Below are 22,147 nucleotides of genomic sequence, written 5' to 3' on the forward strand. Positions count from 1 at the left end.
GCTTAAACCTGGTTCTGCTGTAGATGTTAAACTGCTGTGACAGAGACAGCAGGCAGCTTTCCCAAGGTCAGAGTTAGCATTGGCCAGAGAGCACGTGCTAGAGCAAGCTATGCTTTCTAGCCCATGTTTGTTATGGCCAAGAAGATGTCTTTAATTCAACCTTCCTGGCCATCTCACATTGTCTTGCTATGCATGACATAAAGTCCATCTGGGAAACAACCTAACTGTTCTATATAAAAAGCAAAAGCTGTGGGGGTTATATGGGAGGTAGTTTTGTCAGACAAGCTTGGGCAGAGGCTGGATTCAGGCACTCTGTCTTGCTATGTGAAGTCTTAAGGAGAGACTGAGGCATGGAAAGGGCAGTCTGTACCGCTAGCAATAAGGGAAACAAGTTATTTTAGAAGTCCATGATTTTAACTCCCCTGAATCCTTTTTAATGGAAATACAATGTTGGCTGCATGGCACTTCATTCAAGGTAAACAGTTTGTGTATACCAGGGAGATAGAAGCATAAGTTGCCTTCTGCAAAGAGGGCAATAGAACTGGAAAACTAGAATACTGAGTCTAGAGGAGCGAGATGATGATGGCTTTTCACAACCAGTCATTTGCCATCTGAAAGCAGAACTAGTATTTTGTGACCTGGGAAAAAGTTACTGTAGAAGCTGCTTAATAGCAATACAGAGCACCCAGACTTTCTTTTGTAGAAAGCAATAGTGGAAATCTGCCAGAAGCCAAGCTCCACCTAGCAGAATCGAAAAAATTTGACCATCTGTGTGTGTGCAGTCTCAGGTCAGTTTTGTGTTAAGTGGAAATGAAATTCAGCTGCCTTTAATACTAGGGTTGAATGTAGAGTCAGGTCTGGTTTGCTTCTGAATAGCAGACACCTGTAATGCATCACCCACCCTCCTCCCCCTTCACCCTGCCTAGTGCAACCATTTGCATCATCTGCAGCTTGAGAATGGATGCTGCACGGCTTGTGTTCAACGAGTCCCTTCCGTGAGTCCTGTCAACATCTACTGTTTAAATCCCTGGACAAGTGGGATGGATTGAGGCTTGATGTATGAAGAAATGATAAAGCAGTTGAGCTCATCTGTTACAGCCAATTTATTCTGTGATCCACATTATTGTACAAACCAAGTGCATTTCATTGGCATGTGCAAAAAACTAAGGGGAAAAGAGACTAGCCTGTGATTCCCACAGCTGCTGCTGTGTTTAAACGAAAATACAGGGACAATAATGAGGAAAGTGTTGACTAAAATCTTATGCTGCTGTGTCCTGATCATTTCTAAGCAGGAGGATGTGCTATATGGTTGCTTTCTTATATATGCATATATACACACACTGCTGATTTTATTTATGCTGGTATTATTGGAGCTTGTTGTATTGGGGTGTCTGAGACTTAAGGAAAGAAGGGGAGAGGTGTACCTTAAATTACCCTTGAGAACAGAGAAAAAACATCTGACAACTCTGCAATTTTTGTGGTTACTTGAGAGCCTGATGTGTTGATGCTTGTGCAACTAGTGGTTGGTTTCCTGTTGTCTCCTTGTTTCTGGATGTGGAGTCAAGCAAGGGTAGGGATTGGAACTGTAATTTGGCAAGGAAAAAGACTGATCAGTAATACCTCTGTCCTCTCTTTCCTAAGGCCTCTCTCACATATGCCCTGTCACTAGGGTTATTGATACAGACTGTGGATTCAGGAGAGCTGGATCTAGGGTTGAGGCATCCACCACTTTGCCTCCTTCCTACTGTAAAAAGAGGAATCTTGCCTTGGCTCCTCCAGCATCTTTTATGGCTATGACTAAAAAGAGCAGGTCTGCTTAGGACACTGCTTCTTCATGTTCAACAAGAAGAAACTCTTTGCCTTGGAGGTTGCTGTCTGTTATGTATGTGTGCTTGTAGTTGGGTTGTCTTTTTTGGGGAGGGGGAAAGGGGTTGGCTCTGTGGGGAGGGATTGTAATCTCAGTGCGATTCCATAATGTGAGCTGGGCAGAAGTGATACAGTGCTTGTAAGGATCAGGTAGTGAAAAGGTGAATGCAAGGATCACGCGTTGAGTCATCCGGAGGGAGTTAATCTTGCCCATCCATGTAAAAACAATCAGAAACCTAGTCTAATTCATCTTCTAGGCTCTCCCTGCGGTGTATGGAAAGAGGTAAGCCATTATAGAAGGTGATGCATCCTGTCCTAAAATAGGCACCTCTGGGGAGTGGCTCACCTTGCCTCCTCCCCGAGTAGCCAAAAACACTGAGGTGAAGAGAGCCATAGGCTCGTGGTATATTTGAGGTGTCCAGGCCCAGTGCTCTCCACTTCTGAAATGCTTCTATCCTTCTTTAGGGACAAAAGCTGTCTCTTTGTGTGAACCTCCTAGTACGCTGGCCTTTGTGCGAGCTGCAGAAGCACTCGAGTGTCAGAGGCATTGTCTTTTTCAGTCTGCAGGTTTTCTGTATTATTTCTTCTTTTTTTTTTTCTGATCAAAGCTTTCTAAAGGGTACTTGTGTACTGAATATCTGTTGCTGATAATGCACATTATGAAATCCAGAAGGAAGACTGAGATTAAATGTCACACACTTCACGCTAGGAGAATTCAGAGAGCCTTATTGATTTGTATATAATTCAAGGGTTGACAGCTCATGCATAAACAAATATGCACACACACATATATATGTGCATGCACAGGGTTTTTTCCCCTGACTAAGCAGCAAATAACAGCAAAGTCAGGTTTGTACAAGCTGCCAGGGAGATGTGGCATTTGTAAGAAAGGGCTGTGGGTTCTTCAGGGCTGTCTGTCCTAAGAGCCACAAAAGCAAGAGATCACTTCATGGTAGTACTGGTGGGTTCTCCTACACCTTCCCTCTTGTGACACAGCACTGAGCTGTGGCTATTTTGGTTTTTATATGCGTGGGTGTTAACCTGACCACAGGGATCTTCCAAGAATTTCTGGCATGTGCAAAAGGCTGTATTGATACGAGGTTCACCCCAAGGTTTCTATAACGCTTTTTCTTGCCAGCAGTGAATGAAGACAAACAGAAAAGAACGGTTGTTACTCAGGCCAGGAAAGGCGTTCCTGGCACTGACAAGTAGTGTGCAATGAACTAAGTATCGCGCGGGAGTTCATAGCCTTCCTCAGCAGCACAGATGTCTAAGTCAGCTAGAGAGCACAGCAGTCCCATGAGGTACAGTGCAAGAGGAATTGGCTTTGAAATATCGCAAGCACAGGGCTGGAACGATATGAATTTGTGCAGTAGACATATTCTTAATATAAAAACTGGGAAAACTGGAGTGCAAGAGGTTAAGTAGCCTAGTTCTGCTTGTGAGGAAGGACAGCAGCGGTGCCAAAGGTGGAATCCAGGTTTTTGGCTTCTGCACTTCCTAGTCTGTAAGCTAAACAGTCCTGCTTCTGCAAACAGCTGGTTTTATTCCCAGGTGCTTAGTTGCAGAAGGAAGAACTGCTCGTTGCTCTTTGCTACCCTGTGGGATGCTGCTGGCCTGTGCTCCACAGCAGTCCTGCTCGTGTGCTGAGCGCCGGCTGCTGCCCCATTCGTGAGGTGCTAGCAGTTTCTGCTAAGTCGCTTGGTTGCCCTGACTTTCAAATTCATGAAGCCTGCAGCACTTGCTCTTTTCGCACGTATCAGCTATGTGGAAGTTTCCCTTTTCTAAATCTGCCCTCTTGTCTTCTCTTTGACTGACCTGGGAAGTTTTGCATCTGACGTTTTTTAGCATTAACCTGTTGCTATAGAAACCTCAAAGGTGTCAGAGAAGATTTCTACCACCTGAGGATAGGCTACAAACTAGTTGAAGCATGTGTTTTGATGGCAGCCTTTCCCACTGCATTTTCGCTAGGCAGCTCAGTAAGCCTTTCGGCAAGTCTGTGCTTATTTTGAGTCTAAGGTGCCTCAAGAGAGAGATTAAACCTGGAATTATAACTGAGCACAAATGGCCAATGGTTAATATTGGCAAATTGTTTGGGGAGGAAGTAGGAATGTGTTTCCAAGCAGCAGATGATGTGTCAAGAAGTGCTACATATGGCCATAAGCAGGGCTGGGAGGTGAAAGCTGGTTTTGGTATGTCTCTCACATGGTAATGGTGATGGTAAACCTAGAAGCAGGAATCAAAGCCCTTTAACTTCCTGAAACAGGGAGTCCATAGACAAGCTGCTCCCTATGGCCCTTGCTTCTCCCATGAGACTAAAATACAGACAAATGTCAAAATACTTGTCTGATCTAGCAGCCTGAATTGTCCTTATTAAATGTTCTGAAAAGGTTGGTATCCTGTAGCAGAACCCCAAGTAACTCTACCTCCCTTCTCCTTCCAGGCACGATCTGAACTTTCCTGAAGTTTGGATCCAGGCTCCAAACTTGTGGCTCAGCTTTTGGCAGATGGGAAGCCAGGAGAAAGAGTGATACTAAAGGAGTTTATAAAGGATCTGTTGCTTGGGAGCAGTGAAAAAAATGAGTTAGTAATGTCACCTTTGTCGGCTTAAAAAAAGAAAGAATCAACAAAATCAATAGTTTTGTGCTAGTTGTGGGCAGGATAAGAGATCTCGTGGACTGGCTAAGGCCCCCACGATGTCTCTGCAAAGCACCACATAACTAAGGGGGGACTGAGGGTCTCTGCATGGTGCTGCATAGGCCTAATTGTATTTTCTGGGCTCCTGTTAGGGTGACCAAATACTAGAGCAAGATTGATATGGCAAGGCTGTCTGAATATTTTGGAGGCCCTGGGTACATTATGGATTTGGCCCAGTAATGTCTTAGAGGGGATGTTGCTTGTACAGTCATAAAAAGCTGTATCTTGTATGGTTTAACAGGATGTGGGATTTGACAGCGTCATAAGAGAAACATCCTCCGTCACCAGGATGAGTGACATTTCAGCTAATGGGCACAGGGGCCTTTCGTATCAGGCCTGACTTAGGTGTTGTAGAACCAGATTTTACCACTAGCACATCCAGCAGCTTGAGTCCTGTGAGGGCCTCTGATGGTCTGGGACTCAGAAAATGTCCTGATTTGACCAAAAAGCAATTTTCCTGTTTAATGCTAATCTATTCCTCTGCCCTTCCCCACTATGTATGTGCCTAGACTGCATATCTGGTTGTATAATAAGAGAATAGGAACCCTTTGTTTAAGAAAAAGAAACGATCTAATGGCTTAGGGGCATTCTAAAACAGCTCTTCTCAGGGTGGGGGCTGCAAATCCAAGCAAGATACGGGTAAAGAATCTGTTCCTGGATGCGGCAATGGCAAGACCTTATTCATTCCACTTTCCATTTCCTATGTTTGTGGCCGTTTTGGTAGTTAATAAATTGGATTAGTTGCATTGTACTGGTAAGTTACAGGACTGCAGATGTGGGAATACTGTTGTCGGTGTAGTTCATATGCTTTTGGGTAAGGATACATCAAGAATGGTTTTGAAAATACAGTCTCTGTGAAGGTGTACAGAGGGAGAGTGTGGTCGTGTGTGGCTAAGAGCCCAGAATCTTCCCTAATAATTTCTTATAGTTTCCTTTTGAGCTCTTAAAAAAAACCCAGAAGTGGAGGATTCTTGGGAGTAAAAGGCACAAGCTTCTTAGAGATCCTGTGGAAGGCAATAATCAAGTGTTTGGGGGTGTTGTGGAAGGGAAACCTGAGTAGATTTGACATCATCAGTGGAAGAAGTGCCCAGAAGACCTGTGTTACTGTAACGATTGAGTATCTTGCAGTTCAGTAGTTGTTGCGGCACTGTTGTGGGTAAGGCAGTGCGTGCCGGAGCTTTCCCTGCAGCCCTGGGGTTATTTTCCCTAGAGTTTCTTTGAGGCAATGCAATTTTCAGGTGCGGAATGGAGGAGATGAAGCAGACCTGCATCAGATTTTCTGCAAAGCTGACCTTTATTATCCATTTTTTTTTGAAGGACGCTCCTGGCCTTTTAGAGCTGCTCTCTTGCAGTAGCGTGGGGCAGTGTGTTCTCCTGCGCTTCCTGCCCCTCCTTCCGCCCCCGCTCCCCATTTCCCTGCGGAAATTGGCTGCAGGACAGATGGCCCATGCCGCTTCTGGGACCGTCTTCCACAAACACCTGTCTGAGGCGGCTGGGAAATTAAAGAATCCTTCTCCTTTAAGGTCCTTAAAGGAAAACAGTGCACATTCCCAGTACTCTACCGTTGGATTTCCTCCTCTTTCTGCCCTCCCTGCTCCCTCGTGTCCTGGGGAGCTTCAGTGCGTAGGGCGTTCTGCTGATGATACCTGAGTCACAGGATTATCTAGAGAGGAGTAAGTCGGAGCGCGGTGCCGTGCGAGGGAGGCTCGTTTGCACCGCCGCTTCTCCCCGTCCTCTGCCCGCGGGGCTGGTGCTCGCAGGCCGCCCGCGAGCCGCCGGGCCGGGGCGGATGCGCCGGCAAGGCCGTTGTCGCTGCGTCGTCTGGCAATCCAATCGATTATTAAGGCGATGAGCTGGATGCTGGTTCTGCTTTGAGACTGGAAATGCGGCTGCTTGAGTCATCGGGGAGAGCTACAGCAGTTCTGCACTGATGGATGGCTGCAGCCGGCTCAGGGCCGAGTGCTTCGCCGTCAGGGAGAGGAATGGCAGGGAATTGACTTTCTTATGGAAATAATACTTGGGAATTGGAGCCATTGAAGCAGCAGATTGCATCTTGCATCCTTCATCTGTGCAGCCAAACACGCCTCAGCAGCAAGGGACAGGCAGGCACCTTCTTGAAAAAGCGAGTTAGCGTGGCCGAGCACGTACAGCGTGCGCGTGTCTGCACGTGAAGTCAGCTCCCACCTTGTGTTGCGAGCCCCCTGAGACACGGCATACGTGTGCAGCGTGGCGAGAGTGAGGCTGGGTGTCCGAGCAAGCACGCACGTGGTGTCGCGCACCCGACGGTCGCAATACCATCCGGGCAGGGTGCCTGACCGAGCACATTAAGTGTATCGTCGGCCGCCCTGCAGAGCTGCTGCAGGGTGCCAGAGAGCGTGTCTTCTCGGAGAGAAAGCGTGGCTGCTCTTGCTTGCTGTGGAGGTTTGGCATGTTGCTGCAGGTGGTGGATAGCAGGCTGGTAGAAATGTGGTTGCTGTGTTTTAATTATAGCTCTTGTTTGAGAAACTAATAGTGTGATGGAGCTTTTTTATCTAGTTCTGGGGAAATTGAAGACTCTGTTTTGATCATTATGTAACATTTCCTGCAACATGGGAAGAAGTTTTCTTGTTCAGTCTGCAGAAAGAAATTGGAAACTTAGGGTCTATAAAATCCTTGAGCTGGGACTCCTCCCAGCCACTATGGTGCAGCCTCAGAGCATGGTGCTTCTTGCAGGGTAAAGGGGGAAAAAACCTTGTGAATGCAAGAGGCCAGGCTCCCTCTGGTCAAAAAGACAGAGGAGAAACTTGCAGCCTTGGCAGTTATTTTTATGGTAAGCCCTCATAATGACTGCATGGGCTGTGTTGGGTAGAGAAATGCTTTCCTGCCCCATCAGGATTCAGAAAGTGTCACTAACAATCTTGTCACCTGCAACAATGCTGTTGTGAATGAGCTAGGTGTAGATAAGATGTTTTCATCTCACAATTCCCCATCACAGAGCAATTTTTTTTGCGTCCACCTTTTCTTGCTCTCCTTGTTGCTTTCCCCTCTATTTGCAGAGCAGTACGGGTAAGGGCTTTGTGTCCTCAAGGTGTGCGTCTGAGCTTTGACCCCGCTTGTCTCCTCCTATGCAGACAGCACAGCAGAGGTATGGATTCAGGCAGCCTTGTTGTATCACTGTCTCTGTGCACAATTTCCCCTGCTGCTCTTCAGAGGGACGCGTGGGGAGTATGTTGTTTCCTAATAATGAAATTATATTCATTTTCTCTGCTTCTTTCCCGCTTTAGAGGAGAATTGCAGAAAACTGCAAAGCAGTAGCATGTGAAAATGGCCATGTGCCTCTTGCTGTGGAGCCTGAGGGCAGGGGCAGCAGCACTGGCAGTGCGTAGGGCAGGTGCCAGAGCAAAGGTTGAAGGAGGAGGGAAGGATGTAGCAGGAGCATCTGGATGGTTCAGGAGTTGAGCGTACCCAGATTATACAGGTGCTGGATGCATCGCTAACATGGGCAATGTGGACAGGCAGAGGGGAGCAGAGGAGGCATGGAGAGAACTAAACAGGCTTTGGATGTCTTATTTTTCAGAGCTGTCTGCAGTGGTACAGAGTAATTAACAGAGATCTACTCACTCGACAGACTGTAGAGGCCTTGTTGGTCCCAACTCTGTGTCATTGTGGTGGCAGCTGTAGCAGCTGCATCCATGGCCCTTGGAGCCACTATAGGCACAGTGCACAGCTGCCTCGCACCTGGGGCCTCTGCACTGCTTCCAAACAGCATCTGAGGTGCCCGACTGTGCTGACTGGCACATGAGCTCTGGCCACGTCCGAGGCAACTCTTCCTGGTTTATAGCCTGCACAGTAGATAGTTTGGTTTTTGAGGTTTCCTCTGGCTTGTCTTCAGGAGGTGATCTAGAGGCACCCTAATAGCCGATCTTTTGATGAAGAGTTTTGCTTTGTGTTTTCATGATGCATGGTGGGTCACAGAGTGAAAGTGTTGGAGATCTATCATGTAGGCCTACAGCTTTTTGCTAACATGCCCCAGCAGAACACAGTGCTCCTGCACTGGTTTGGGTGGCAGCACAGCTGCTGCCAAGTTCGGAAATGAACATTCAGCCAGAGATGTTTCCTGCTGGTGTTGTGAAGAGACTTAACGGGCAGTTGTCTATGTGGGAGAAGAGTCCTCTGTTCCTGGCTGGTGAGAAGTCTAAGTATCCCTGTTGGGCACATAGACTGTGCCAGACTGAACTTGAGTGGCAGTCATGTTATGCTGTGGTGGCTGCATACTAATTGTTTTTACTGCCTGAACATAAGATTGTTTTTAACTAAACCATATTACATTCCCTGTAGGTCTTTGAGGCATCTTGTCTGCTTTGGAAGAGTATTCATCTTCTCTAGGGTGGAGAATTAATGCCCCTCATCCAGGGTGTGGGTTGGAGCCTGTTCTTCCCAGCAATAAATGCAAATGATTCTGGTTTGAGACGTATTGGTAGCCCTTGGTAGTTACCTGGGACTTGGGGAATCCTGGCCTGCTCTACCATAGGCATCCTGGGCAAAATTTTAGTAAGCTGTTTGGATAAGCTCCACAGAGATGCATCGCAGCTCTCCAGTGTGTACATTATTGGGTTATGCAGATGGGGTTTGCTTTAACTGTCAGGCATTTCAGAGCGCTTAAGCCCTCTGAAGCTGTTAACCAAGAGATTTTCTGCACATAAAAGTGAGCAGTCTGAGCCTGTGAAAAAAGGAGCCTTGCAGACTTCACTCCCTTTAGGTAGCAGCCTGGTGTTTGTAAGAGCTGAGGAACTTAGTACCTCTGTGGATCCTGTCCTTAATCTCTTGGGGTTTCCAAAGTGGGGACGTTTGTGTCCCTAAGGCTGTTGTGTGGAAAGATTATGAGGCAGTGAGATATTCCAGTAAGGAGCCTCTTGGAAAAGAAGACAACAGGTGTTTGTCAGGCAGAAAAGAATATTTAGAAAATTATCTGTCCCTTTCTGATGAGTCTTGTTCTTGTGTAACTGCTCTGACTTCTGCATCCACTACCTTTGCCCTGCCTGTGTGCTTGAGCCCAGACTTTCTTTTATCTCCGTGGGCATGCTGCTCTTGGAGCACAGTGCAACGTACTGTGAACCTGGCACTCCCCTCGCTTGCGAACATTAGAGAAGGGACAGTCAGAGCCGGGGAGAGACAGCAGAGGAGCTGGGCAAGTGCGTTACTGCCAGTGGTGCCTTGTGAGAAAAGCTGTGGGCATCAGCCCAGATGTGAGGGCCAGCAGCAGCGCAGCTGCCATATGGGGTGCAACCAGTGCCCCTTCACACCCTCATGCTGCCATGGCACTGGAAACCTCTCCCTTAGCCTGTCCCGGGGCTGTCCCTCAGGGGACTCCTGCCCCGGGGAGCTTGCTTGTGAGGTTTGTGCTTTGCTCCCCTGAGCTCTGGAGCACCTATTCTTTCCAGATGCTCTTCACCATTAGGCTGGGAGGGAGGCAGCGGTGCTGGGGAAGAGGTGGGGAGAGACTGAGCTATCTTTAGCATGGCACCGGTGAGGTTTCTTTGCACCAGTAAGCAGTAGCTGTCAAAACTGAATACAATATACTGAACAGAGCTGAGCAAGGAAAGAGAGACACTGAAAAGAAGAAAAGGGATTTCAGAGAAAAAAGGTCTTTTAGTTGCATTTAGGCGCTGCCCATCACTGAGAACTATGGGGGAATAAGAATCACCCGTGTGTGGTGATTGATCTGTGCAGCCATTGCGATGCTCAGAAAAAGGATTAAGAAGAAAAGAATCACTAGAGAAGGAGGAGGTAGAAGTTTTCTTTTGAAAATGCACAGGCTAATAGAAAACATCCTCTAATTTCTTAGTGTGTCAGGATACATTAATGTAAGTATAAAGTTTTCAAATCCTTCGCATCTTCTATTTGAATGTCACTGAATTAACGCTAATGCATTTATTAGCTCGTTATTAATATTCAGTGTTCATTAGACCAGCTCTTTCTCTAAAAGAGGGAGATAATGAGACACAGGATTTGATGCTGGGCCATGCTATAGCTGTGCTTAGCACAGTGGGAGTGTGGTTTTATGTATCAGAATGGCCTTCACTGACTATTTTATTGGCATTATATCAGGCCTATATAGTCCTGGCTTTTGGCCAATGGTACCACAAATGATTGGAAATTCTTAATGGGGGAGCAGCACTAATGATGATGTGCATAAATTTCCAACTCCTGGCCTGAAGGCAACTGTTGAGACAGCTGATAAAGCAAACTTTTGATCTTTTGGCCTGTAGTCAGAATGGAAAAACTGTCTTCATAATCATAGAGCCATTTATCTCTGTCTTAGTCTATGAATCATCAAGTCCTTCTTTAACCCCAATCCCCTTTCTTTACTTCTTGCCCTTAAAAGAGATTCTGTAGGTCTTGAGATATCTCCCTGCTCCCCCAGAATCTCTGACCGTGAAAAGGATGGAGCAGGAGGTGTGGACAGCTGGCCTTCATGGGAAGCAGCTGGGAGGTGCCTGGAGGTGTCAGGCTAGTGTTGTATGAACAGCAAACTCAGCATCCCAGGTCCTCTGAAGATCAGCAAGCCTGAGGACACTGGTCTCCGTGAGGTGCTTTAGTGACCATGGGACCAGTAGGATGCTGCTGCTCAGACCCTGCTGCCTTCCTGTTGCCAGATTTTTGCCTCTTCTAGCAAATCTCCCTCCTCTTTGCTCCCCACCAGCCCTGCAATTGAATAGGTAGAGTATTTACAGTGGCCTGACCATCTGACAACTTGTATCTGGTGCACCCAATGTCAGTCCTTCACTCTTGGCCATTCTTGCCTGTGTCCCAGGAGCAGGCACAATGAAGATCAAGCACTTAATACTCGTTTAGTAGCTGTCATTTAGGAATCCATGTCACTGATTGGAAATCAGTTGGTCTGCAGTAAACTTGCACCCTGCCCTTTGGTCAGGGAGATAGTCTCTGTAGCAGGAGACTATGGGGCAGCAAAAGGGGAGACTGGGCTCTCCATGTCACTGATGGGGGAGGGGGGATGTTGATGGAGGCAGCCCTCCTTGCTTGCTCATTGTTAGCAGTGACCCTGTCTTGGCTTCGCTTGGCTAATGTGGGGTGGCATTAGAGTGGTCCTGTGGCTCAGGACAAGTAAGGAAAGTGTCCAAAAGTGATATGCTCTTTCTCAGTTGATCTAGTTACTCTTGGTTAGAAAAGATGGGCTACAAATATCACAGGCCTTTCTCTGGTTTTGATAGCAGGGGAATTCTAGTGGAAAACCACCTAATACCAAAGCTTATGATCCTTGGGCCTCCTAGGAACAGAAAGGACTGCAGAAATTGCAGTAGAAGAATTAAAAAAGGAGATAAAAATTTTTTTTTTGATGTATCGTTGTGGGCTTTCTGTGAAGATTTGTTAGATTTGAGTGCACACCAGTTATTTTGACAATCTGGGTCAACAAAATCCAAACAAGTTAATTCTTCCAACTTTTCTACAAGCAACTATCTTTTGAGGCTCTTACCCATTCCTACATCAGGATGCATGGCATGTGGTTTGTGGTTTCCCTCCTCAGTTGTCATTCTCCATTGTCTCACTTCTGAAGTGTTTCTAGCCCCTGGCTGCTGCAGTTGACTGTGTGCTGTGGTGACTTTCAGGTGCCTGACAGAAGCTAGGATTAGTTCCTCTGCGTAAAAAGACAAAAACAAAAACTGTGCAATCCGAAAGAACAACCTGCAGAGCCCTAAGCAGCTGAACTGCTTGCCGAGGAGCATTATGCCTGTGGTCTGCTCACAGCATTTTAGTAAACCTGTGAGGACAGGATTCAGTCTTTGCATTGTTTCAGAAAAAACATATAGGCTTGTGTCACAGAAAGAATTATGTTGGTGCTCTTTGAATGTTTTCAGAAAGTGAATAGCTACTCTTGCATGGACAACCATGCAAGAACAGTTGGAGAACTAATAGAGAATGGTTTTTCAGGGAGAGGGAAATCCCTTACAGGGCAGTGGGACTACACTTCCATGCATGATGCCAAAATAACCAACACCTCTCATTTCAGAACTCCCTCAGCTCTTTTCCCATGGCTATCCGAGGAGAACAGAATTTATGGCCACGTGAAAACTCAATTGTTCGATTAGGGTGAGGGATTACCTGTGCTTGAGCTCTGTGCTTGCATGGACTAGATGAGCTGTTTGGTACCCATGGAAGAGTCTTTTATGGGATTCTGGGATGATGTAGTGGCAAATGGAAATTTGTTTTTGTGTTCAACTGAGCCAAGATGAAGACGAATTAGGAGGAAAGACTTTCTGAACCAAGGGTTTCCAGGCTGTTTTGATTGGAGGATCCTCCAGAGTGATTTCTTGGAACTCTTGATACCTCTTCCCTTACATCATGCTTACATGAGAGTTACCTTTTCTGTCTAAGCTTCTGAAAGTTATTTTGATCTTGTGTGTATCCTAGCTATTATTTCCTCTTTCTATTTGCTGTCATCTTCTGTTTCCCAGGAAGCAGCACAGTCTTAGGGAGGAACTTGCCTCTAGTTACTTGCAGATCTAGGGCTGGTATGTTCCTGCAGAACATGAGGGCTACAGGATCTTACAGGAGAAAAAAAGGGGAGGGGAGGACAAACAAATATCTGGGATCTGCATGATATTTAGCTCAAAATGGCAACAGAAGGGTGTAGTGCACAGCTGGAAGGACACAATGCAAAGCATCATCTAATGAGTCCTTGTCTGGAAAACAGTCAAGAGGTATCGTGCTCCTAAAGGGCCTCGGACTTTGCCTTAGGCTGGGATAGGCTGGACTGTGGCTCATAGATCAAAAACATCTATAGCATGTTCCAGTGAAGCTTGTTGCTGTCCTTTTGTTTAATGAGCTTGTGTGCATATCAAAATATCCTGGTTGAAAGGGGCAGTGTGTAGTGCTGCTACTTTTATTTCTTAACAGGCACTTCATATGTCTTTATGAAAAATGAAGTCTGAAAGTTGTCCTGTCTCATAAAAGAGGGAAACAATTGCACAGGGACAGATGGAAATTCAGAGACCATATTTTTCAGAGCTATTGTCATTAAGGCTGAATGCGACTGTTAAGTCATTTGTTCGTTCCTTTTGTCTCTTTGTGTTACCAGTTTCGAGTCACCAGCATTTTTCCCCCAGTGAGCAGTTCTCTGCCTGCATCACTAGATAGGAACTGCTTGTGAAGCCAACTTTGACTGGGCAAAGTCAAATATCCTCCCTGAAGCTCAGGACCTCCCTGCCCTCACCAGCACCATTGGTGCCCTCCCTTTGGCCACAGAGACAGAAGTGAAGCAAAGGAAAGGCGGGGAGCTGATGAGCAGCAGGTATCTGTTACAGGGCTCCTGGCTGCCACGCTAAAGGGGTGCTGCTCTGATTTTTCTTTGACAGATCGTGGTGACCTCAGATTTCTTCTCTCTGGACCTGAGAACGTCTCCTGGCATGCAGAAATGAGTTGCCTGCAGTGGCCTACGAGTGCTGCATTGTAGCCTGATGCTGAACTGAACACGAGGCCTCCCCAGTGCTCAGCCAGTAAGGGAAGTGCTTGGAAAGATGAAGAGCTGTCTGCTGGCATAACAGGAAGTTTTTGTTTTTTAAACCTTGTGAAGTTTCATGTGACGGCAAAACCATTTCCTGCCTACTTTTTTTTTTTTTTTTTTTTCCCACAAAAAACCACACACAACCAAGAGTGAAAGGCTATCAGCCCTCAAGGTGAGACAGCAGAGGAGACAGTGGTGCGCAAGACTTCCTCATAGTGTCTGTCTGCAGCCTGGCTGGAGCAACGAGAGCGGAGCATGCTCCTGTGCGAGGACTTCATAGCTGGCCCGGCTGGGGCCTTGCATTGGCCATGCTCCCTTCTCCTATCCCTTGCAACAAGACAGGTGCCAAGCAAATAGCAAAGCTCACCCTGCTGCTATAATTAGGAAGATAAGAGCACACAGAGCAGAGGTTTAACTGGAGCAGCTGTGAAAAGTGTGTTTTAAGTTGCAGATCTTTGGTGGATTTTCAGTCACTTCGGCTTCTATATGAGAGAAATTCTGTCTTGATTTATTTTCTTTGGACAGAATTTCCTCAGGCTTTGGATATAGTAGGGAACCAAGCTCTGGGGATGAAGCACGTTACCAGCTCGTGAGCTGGAGCTCTATCCCGGGCAGTGCCTCGGGGGAGACTGTGGTCCCCATGGCTCAGTGCCTCCTCTGGGCCCTGAAGGGGTGAGTGTCTGCATCCCAGACACGTCCCTCTGGTGGCTGCCTGGTCACTCTCTGCTCACCAGTGCAACTGGGGGGCTGTGGTCACAGTGTGCCATGCACCCCCTTTTCCAGAGAGCTGCCCTGAGTGGAGGAAGGGGCCTCCTCTTTGCCCCCGTGCTCTCTGAGCAGCCGGTGCTTGGCTGGATGCTGGTTTTGTGCAGCTCTGGGAGAGAGTGAAATCTGTGTGACCATATGCACCGTGGGGTGGACTAAAGTGGGTGAAAGTCACGTGCGTGGCCCCTCACTGCAGATCCTGCCTGGCCCACACGGGGCTCAGCACTGCCACATCTGCCAGCTGACCCGCTCGCTGCCTCGGGTACCTCGAGGGGGATGCTCTTGGTCAGCACTCCTGATTTTTCTCAACTCTGTAATTCACAGTTTCTAGCCAAACGGGCAAGTGCCTGTGCATCGCCATGGCAACCAAACAGCCCCCACCACTGATGAAGAAGCACAGCCAGACAGACCTGGTGAGCCGGCTCAAGACACGGAAGATCTTGGGGGTTGGTGGAGAAGATGACGACGGGGAGGTTCATAGGTCAAAGGTAAGAAACACATTAATACTATGCTCAGGTGGGAGCTTGGCTGGCCCTGGGGTGCTGACGGGGCTCTGTGACATGACCCTCCATCTGAATCTAGACTGTAGCGGAAGGAGATTGGCTTGAATGGTGGGACCAAGGCCATATTATCCTGGGCAGATGAACTAAGCAACGAGTTGTGTGTCCTCTCCAAGTGCCTGGTAGTGAAGCTGTCCGTTAGACAATAATTCTCAATTACTAGGGAAGGGCAGGAAAGAGCAGAAGTGCATGGAGATGGAGGAGGTGCTGCAGGGAGTATACACAAGAGACTAGTCAGTGGAGTTAGGGATGTGAGGAGGCAAAAGACCACCCAGAAATGAGCCTGGGGGTCTGTGAAATCCAGCATCCTCCTAGCTGTGAAGTGTACCCTTCACCAAGAGGTCCCTGATGGGTTACTGCTGTAGCTCATGTCTGCAAGAGTGATGACCCTGAAACTGAGCAGGAGGCCCGTCTGCATGGATTTGCCCCTAGGCCGTTGAACTTCAGCTCTAGCTTCAAGCAACTACAGCAACTTCACAGCCATCCCGATGTATGGCTGAATGCCAGCTATGTGCCAGGTGATCTTCTGCTCACTGTTTCCCTTTGGCTTTGTCTCTACAGCAAATTGCTGGCAGGTGGTCTTAATGGTCTTTCAAAAGCAGAGAAAGAAGAGATTGCATATGTAAAGTGATTTTCCTTTGTTGTTATCTCTTTTTTAAAGCACTCCTGGAGAGTGAGCTTGTAGAACATGGCTGTGACACTGTTCTCTGCTAGTGCTTTTCTCCCTCGCTGAGCTGAGGCAGGGTGGAGATGAGGACAGGGTGTCTCTTCAGATCACACAACTTCCCGTGGCTGTGCCAGAGCAAGAGAGAGGCAGGGAGTAAATGCTGCGTACAGGCAGCTTGAGTGAAGAAAGGACTTCTCTGTGTGTGGAAATGAGCTATACTAACATGCACTTCTGAGTTCAGCTGTCTGTGTAGATGTAGCCATAGCAGGTATGCAGCGCGACTCTGGTAACTCGAGTCTCTTTATTTCCATTTTGATGCATCTAGTTCTTCGTGGTATCTTGGTTGAGTTTTCTGTTTGTTTTCTGTTAGAAACTCAGATGCAGCCACATCTGGAGTGTGATAGAGGAGAATGACAGCAGTGGGTGGCATTGCCAGGCCTGTGGGGGCGGCCAGGCCTGGAGCTGCAAGCTGGTGTTCTCACCTTATTAGAGATGTTGCTTTTTAAATTTAGGAATATACATAACTATGTGGGTGGCTTATATTCCTTCTGAGAATTCAGGCAGACGTGCTCTTTCCTACACAAACTCATCTCTCACTCAGACTGTATCTTCCTCCCATGCAGGGGAACAAAAGCACCCTTCTTTTTGTCTGTCACCCAATAGCCTCTTTTTTTTGCAGACATGCACAAAACGCTTCTTATGGAGATCTAGAAATGGCTCTTTGCTCTTAGCAGTGTCTGTGCGAGGGGAGTAACACTGAAGCTTTTGGCAGCGTTTGCAAATGCCAGGCAGTGTAAGATGCTGGAGAAGACAGAGATGAGCTGTGTCTTGAAGGAGCCAGGCCTCCCTGGGACCAACCATGTCCGCAAATGCCCTGGCAGTGCCCTTCTACTCAGTGTGGCCTTGCTGGCGGGGAGGAGAGGATGGTGCCATATACCTCCCATCCCAGCATTGTGCAGGAGCTGAGGCAGATGCTGGAGCGAACATGGGAGCATGCTGAAGGCAATGTTACCCAGGCACCGCCCCAGCCCCTGGAGGAGTGCAGCTGTCCCCCACCAAGCACTTGTCTCTTGAAATTTGGAAAGGGCTCTTAGGCTAAGCGGGGTGTGGTGATGGAGAAAGTGTCATGTCATTCCATCTCTTGTACATAGCTCATGGCTAGATTTTAATTCAACCTGAAATCTTGTATGTGATGGCCATCAAAGGGGCTTGGGCGAGAACTGCCCCTTCCCTCTCTCTGCAGCCCATCTAGACTAGATTCAGGTGCTGGTTTTGCAGCATGAACTGGGGGGAAGCTCTTCCTGGGGCATTTGCCAGGAGGGGAGGAAGCAGGCATTCAGCAACACTTGAAAGAAACCGCAGCAGCCTCCCCTCAGCTGGGAACTTGCACTGGAGAAGCCTCTGTGGAAGTAAGGAGCAGTGGCAGTCGCTGGATGCTGGGGTATATCCCTCCCAGGGAGGCCACTAAGGCCAGGTGGGCCAGAAGTGCTGCACACTTGTGCAGGGGGGGGGGGGGGGGACAGGCTGGTAGTGTTTGTGTCCCATATGCATGGTCTGAAAAGTCATGGAGTTACTTTGAGAGCCAAAAGCCAGTATTACTGTAGTAAAGGAAAGGAGACATCTGTTCCCTGGAAAAAAATAGCTTTTCATCATCCAACTTCTGCAGCCTCTTTGGCAAAAACAGGGCTCCCAGCTTTGTCAGCTTTCCCTAAAGCAAAGGGGAAAGGCTGGCATGACAAGAGTAGTGCAGCCCGTTAGCAGAGCAGTGCCGTGCTTCCCTGGCACATGTACAAAAGCTGCCCGAAATTGCTTTCATAGTAACAGTGAACTCTGCCTTGAAGTTGCTTTAATCCGTTGCTGAATTTTTTCTGTCAAGACACCCATTAGATAGCTTGGAGTTGATGCCTTAGGAACAAAGCTCAACCAATTATTCTGCTTATCATACTCCAATACCGGTGCCCAGAAAATTAGAGCAATGATTTAAGAGTACATTGTGGTGCTGCTCTGGGTTGCAAGCAAAAGTGCACGATCTATCCCAGCAAAATACTAGAGCTGGGGAATAAGGGCACATCCCTCAGGAGCTCTGAGTCAAATGCTCTCTAGAGGATTTCCTGGCAAAGCTCCTGCCTGACTAGAGGGAGCTAATGCAGAGCTTGCTTAAGCTTGCCATATGCTGCAAGGAGCTCTCTCATAAGGTCCCCCGGTACCTCTTTCTATTGCTGGAAACGAGGAGGAACAGAATACGCTTCTCTCCTTGCTGACTGGCTGGCTGCTGAGTTTCTGCTGAAGACTTTGACCTGAACTTTGCTATCCTCACAGGCTTGGCAAGGGCTTGCTGCTGCTGCTTGCTTGGCAGAAGGTTGTTAGTGTTGCATTGCTACTTAATGCCTCAAGCAAGCCCCTGCTGAACTGATGCCCCTTCCTGCCCCAAGAGGGGAAGTTTTTGAGCCTTGCCCCATCTGTTTGCCTCGGAGCAGACACCATCAGCCCTTCTCTCCTCTCCTCCGCCTCAGTATTGCTGGCTCCCAACATCATTGCAGCTAAGGCAAGATGTGCCTAGCTGGAGACCACTCAGGAGTTTTCCCACAAGAAGCACTGCCAGTGCAGGAGGGTTGGAGGTTGCCAGTGCAATGGGAGAGCCGACGCATGCATGACATGCAGAGATGTGAGGTGACGAGTGTTACCGCAAGGTCTTACTGGGCTGGGGGCGCTGGCAGCCTGGGAGCAGCCTGGCCTCTGTCTTGGACCCTGTCTCCTCCCCGCATTTGCCCACACACTTCGGGTGCCTGGGGCACTTCCTCTGAACTTGGAGTCCTATGTGTACCCTTGGAATTAGAGGAATACAGCAGGGAACGCTCTGTCCCTGCTTACGGGACAGCTTTGATATGGAGCAGGGAAGGGATTTGGGTGCAACTAATTGGATCACAACCTTCCACTTGTCCTCTCCAGGTGCTACTTGGTTCAGGCCAGACGCTGTCCCATCATGCAGCCACTTGTCAGTGTAGGCTTCTCTTCCATGTAGTTATGGCCTGGCATCACTCTTGGCCAGTGTGAACTTGCAAGAGTAGGACAGATGCTGTGGCACCCAGCGAGCTCTACTGGAGTCTGTGCTCTGTAGCAATGTGGTAAATTAGAGCTGATGGCAATCCTTGGAGACCCAATTGCTGCTAGAAACCTTCAGGGAGGAGAAGGGGAATTGTTTCTGGAGCTAAGGGAAAAATCCACTTTATTAAAGAATAAGGGAGGAAATGTTTCAAAATGATGGGTGTAATTTGGCTGAGCTGTGAGTAGAGTTGCAGCCTTCAGCTGCTTTGCAGGAAGCACTGAGCCAAGGAGAGCCAGGCGCTGGGCACATGTAAGCAAGCTCTGCATGGAGAATGGGCCTTTGAGCCGTTTCTGTAGTTCATTAAAGCTCATCAGATCTGATCTCCTCCTGTATACAAGCTTGTATCCCTCGTTCATGGGAAGATCCCAACTGACTCTCCCTCCATGGCTGCCAGCCTCAGTGGTGGGGTCAGTGACTCGAGCTGTGCGTCATGGGGTACGTACTGGGGAGGAGGCTGTTCCCAACGTACATAAGAGGGGACAGAATTAACACTGAGGCTGCCCAAGCACTCCATTGCATGTAGCAGATCCCATTAAGGGGGCTGCAGCTCCTGAGAAAAATGAGACTAGTCTTTGGCAAGTTTTAGGACCATGGAATCATGGAGAAATTCCCTTTCCTCATCCTCTTCTCACCTGTTTTAGAGCTGAGGGTCCCACATCGAGTTAGAGCATCTCCTCAGGGGCTGATGGATGGAGGCTTAAGGCTGGGAAACAGCCTGTTCAGTCAACTTCTGTCTTCTATTTGAATTTCAGATTAGTCAAGTCCTGGGGAATGAACTAAAGTTTGCTGTCCGGGAACCACTGGGACTCAGGTAAGACCTCACGCAGCCTCGTGGGAGGCCAGCAGTGGAGCTGCCCTGGCAGCCTGTTGGCAGGCCAAGGGCACCGCGGGGGGGCTGGGGGGAGCCACTCCAGTTGGCGCTGGAGACTGGTGGCTCCATCAGCGGTGCAGCAAGGGTGGATGCAGGCTAATAACTGTGTTTGGCATGGTGAAGGGGGAGATGGGATCTCCTCATGCTTATCCTGGGTCCTCTCCTTTCCCTCCTGTGCAGGGTCTGGCAGCTGGTTTCCGCCGTCATGTTTTCGGGAGTCGCCATCATGGTAAGCAAAGCCGTTGCTGCTTGGCACGGCCAGTGGCTCTGAGGACGCGCGGTGTCCGTGCCTCTGGGGCATTGCTTTCGGCCGCCCGAGACGGCTCGTTCCCGCAGCCGTGGCTGGCACGGGCTGCCGAGTCCCTCCCTCCCTCCCTCCCCAGGCGCTCGCTTTCCCAGACCAGCTCTACGATGCCGTCTTTGACGAGGAGCCGGTGAGCAGCAGGACGCCCGTGCGGCTCTACGGGGGAGCCCTGCTCAGTGAGTGCCGCCCCGCCGGGCAGCCACCCGCGCGGGCAGGAGGGAGGCGAAATTTGTTGCCCACAGGACGGCCGCTATTGGAGAGCGGAGAAGTGGCTGCTGTTAACGAAATCACGTCTTTGTGGGGCTTGGGAAAAGCTCAGCTACTGCTACTTTTCCCTAGAGGGGGCTCCGCCTGTAGGGCGAGGAGGGCAGATCTCTAAATCGGGGTGGGGGGAGTCCCTCGGGATAGCCCAGCAGGAGCAGGGAGGGGAGATGAGGCTGGCGCTGGGGCGCAGGGCCCCGGCTCTGCGCCCGGGCGCGGAGCCCGACCCGGGGAACCGTTCTCTAGGCGACGGGAGAATGGGGCCGGCGACGGCGTCCCGCGCCACGGCGTCCCACGCCGCCCACCGCGGGAAAAGCGAGGGTCGAGGAGCGGGCAGGTGAGGGGCTTGGGGGAGCCTAGAGGGGCAGCCCGGGAAGGAAAAGGAGGTGGGAATTAAACGCGCGGGGCTTGTTTCGCCCTGACACCCGCGTGGCTAGCGCTCCCGGGCTGCGGGCGGCTGCCCCTCTTGGACTGCCGTCCTCGTCCCTCTGGGTGCGGGGTGCCGCAGATGGTGATGCTGGGCACCGACGGTGCAGGCGGGCTGGCAGCCGGCTCCTTCCCGCGGCCTGCAGCAGCATCTCGTGGGCACGGCTGGAAAGGCAGCAGCCGCGGCGGCTGGGCGGCAGCGCAGGGCGCTCACACCGCTGCTTTCCTCGGCAGCCTCCTGCGAGCGGCCGGCAAGGCGCCCTCGGGCTCTGGCTTGTGGGCTGCCCTGCCCGGGATGCAGCCGAGCTGAGCTCTGCGCTGTCCCCCGCAGGTATCTCGCTCATCATGTGGAACGCCCTGTACACAGCCGAGAAGGTCATTATCCGCTGGACCCTGCTCACGGAGGCCTGCTACTTCGCCGTGCAGTTCCTGGGTGAGTAGTGGCAGCCGCGGAGCAGTGATCAAGGGATTTGGCTGAGTCCTATATCCCCTTGCTGGGGAAGGCAGGGAAGGTGGAAGTGGGCAGGACAACCCACGTGAGCACCAGGACTGAGGCACAAGTGGTGCAAACACTGGGAAGTGGCAGCTGTCACACCTACTGCTGAAACCTTGGTACAAGTCCATAGGATTAGATGGAGGAAACTGGGGGCCTGCGCTGGCTTGAGGAGTTGGGGAATGAGGTACTGGGGCGACGCAGCAGGCTCAGTTTTGGCCAGGTGGGGTACCGGTAGTGCATCCTGCACCCCAGGGTCCCGCTGCACCTGGCTGGGCTCCTCTGCTCAGCGGTCCCAGCAAAGTGCCCGTTCTGGAGCTCGCCTCCTGCCCAAGTGCAAAAGAAATATGCTTCTGCTAATGCATCCATTTTCCTGCCCAAAATGTCCTGAGATTTAAAGCTGGCTCAGGCCACCTTGTGTAGCTAGCTGCCTATCTGTGACTAACGAGACTGTCAGTCTTACCAAAATTGAGAATAATAGTCCAGGTTCTTTCTAGGGGACTTGTCTTTCTGTTAGCCTCACGTTTCACGTGTAACTATGAAGGGGTTTTTGTGTGTGTATGTGTCTATTGGCAGTGCGTGAACTGTGTTAAAAGGGAGCCGGTTTAGGTACGGGATATGTTAGTAAC

At 49.5% G+C, this 22,147-nt stretch overlaps 1 protein-coding gene across 3 annotated transcripts in view; it reads left to right on the forward strand.

Annotated features, from left to right (window-relative positions):
* Positions 1 to 22,147, forward strand: part of TP53I11 (tumor protein p53 inducible protein 11) — a 31,665-nt gene that overhangs the window by 5,166 nt on the left and 4,352 nt on the right. For 2 of the 3 annotated variants that reach the window (XM_062577934.1, XM_062577935.1), the window contains exons 2-7: positions 13,917 to 14,237; positions 15,155 to 15,318; positions 19,916 to 19,974; positions 20,215 to 20,263; positions 20,418 to 20,514; positions 21,357 to 21,458. In XM_062577934.1, coding sequence (XP_062433918.1) covers positions 15,190 to 15,318; positions 19,916 to 19,974; positions 20,215 to 20,263; positions 20,418 to 20,514; positions 21,357 to 21,458 — 436 coding nt within the window. In that variant the 5' untranslated portion in view covers positions 13,917 to 14,237; positions 15,155 to 15,189. The remainder of the gene's footprint in view (positions 1 to 13,916; positions 14,238 to 15,154; positions 15,319 to 19,915; positions 19,975 to 20,214; positions 20,264 to 20,417; positions 20,515 to 21,356; positions 21,459 to 22,147) is intronic. The other variant, XM_062577936.1, reaches the window with a different exon arrangement.

This window comes from Rhea pennata, chromosome 5 (genome assembly GCF_028389875.1).
Source record: "Rhea pennata isolate bPtePen1 chromosome 5, bPtePen1.pri, whole genome shotgun sequence".
In the NCBI taxonomy this organism is placed as follows: Eukaryota; Metazoa; Chordata; class Aves; order Rheiformes; family Rheidae; genus Rhea; species Rhea pennata.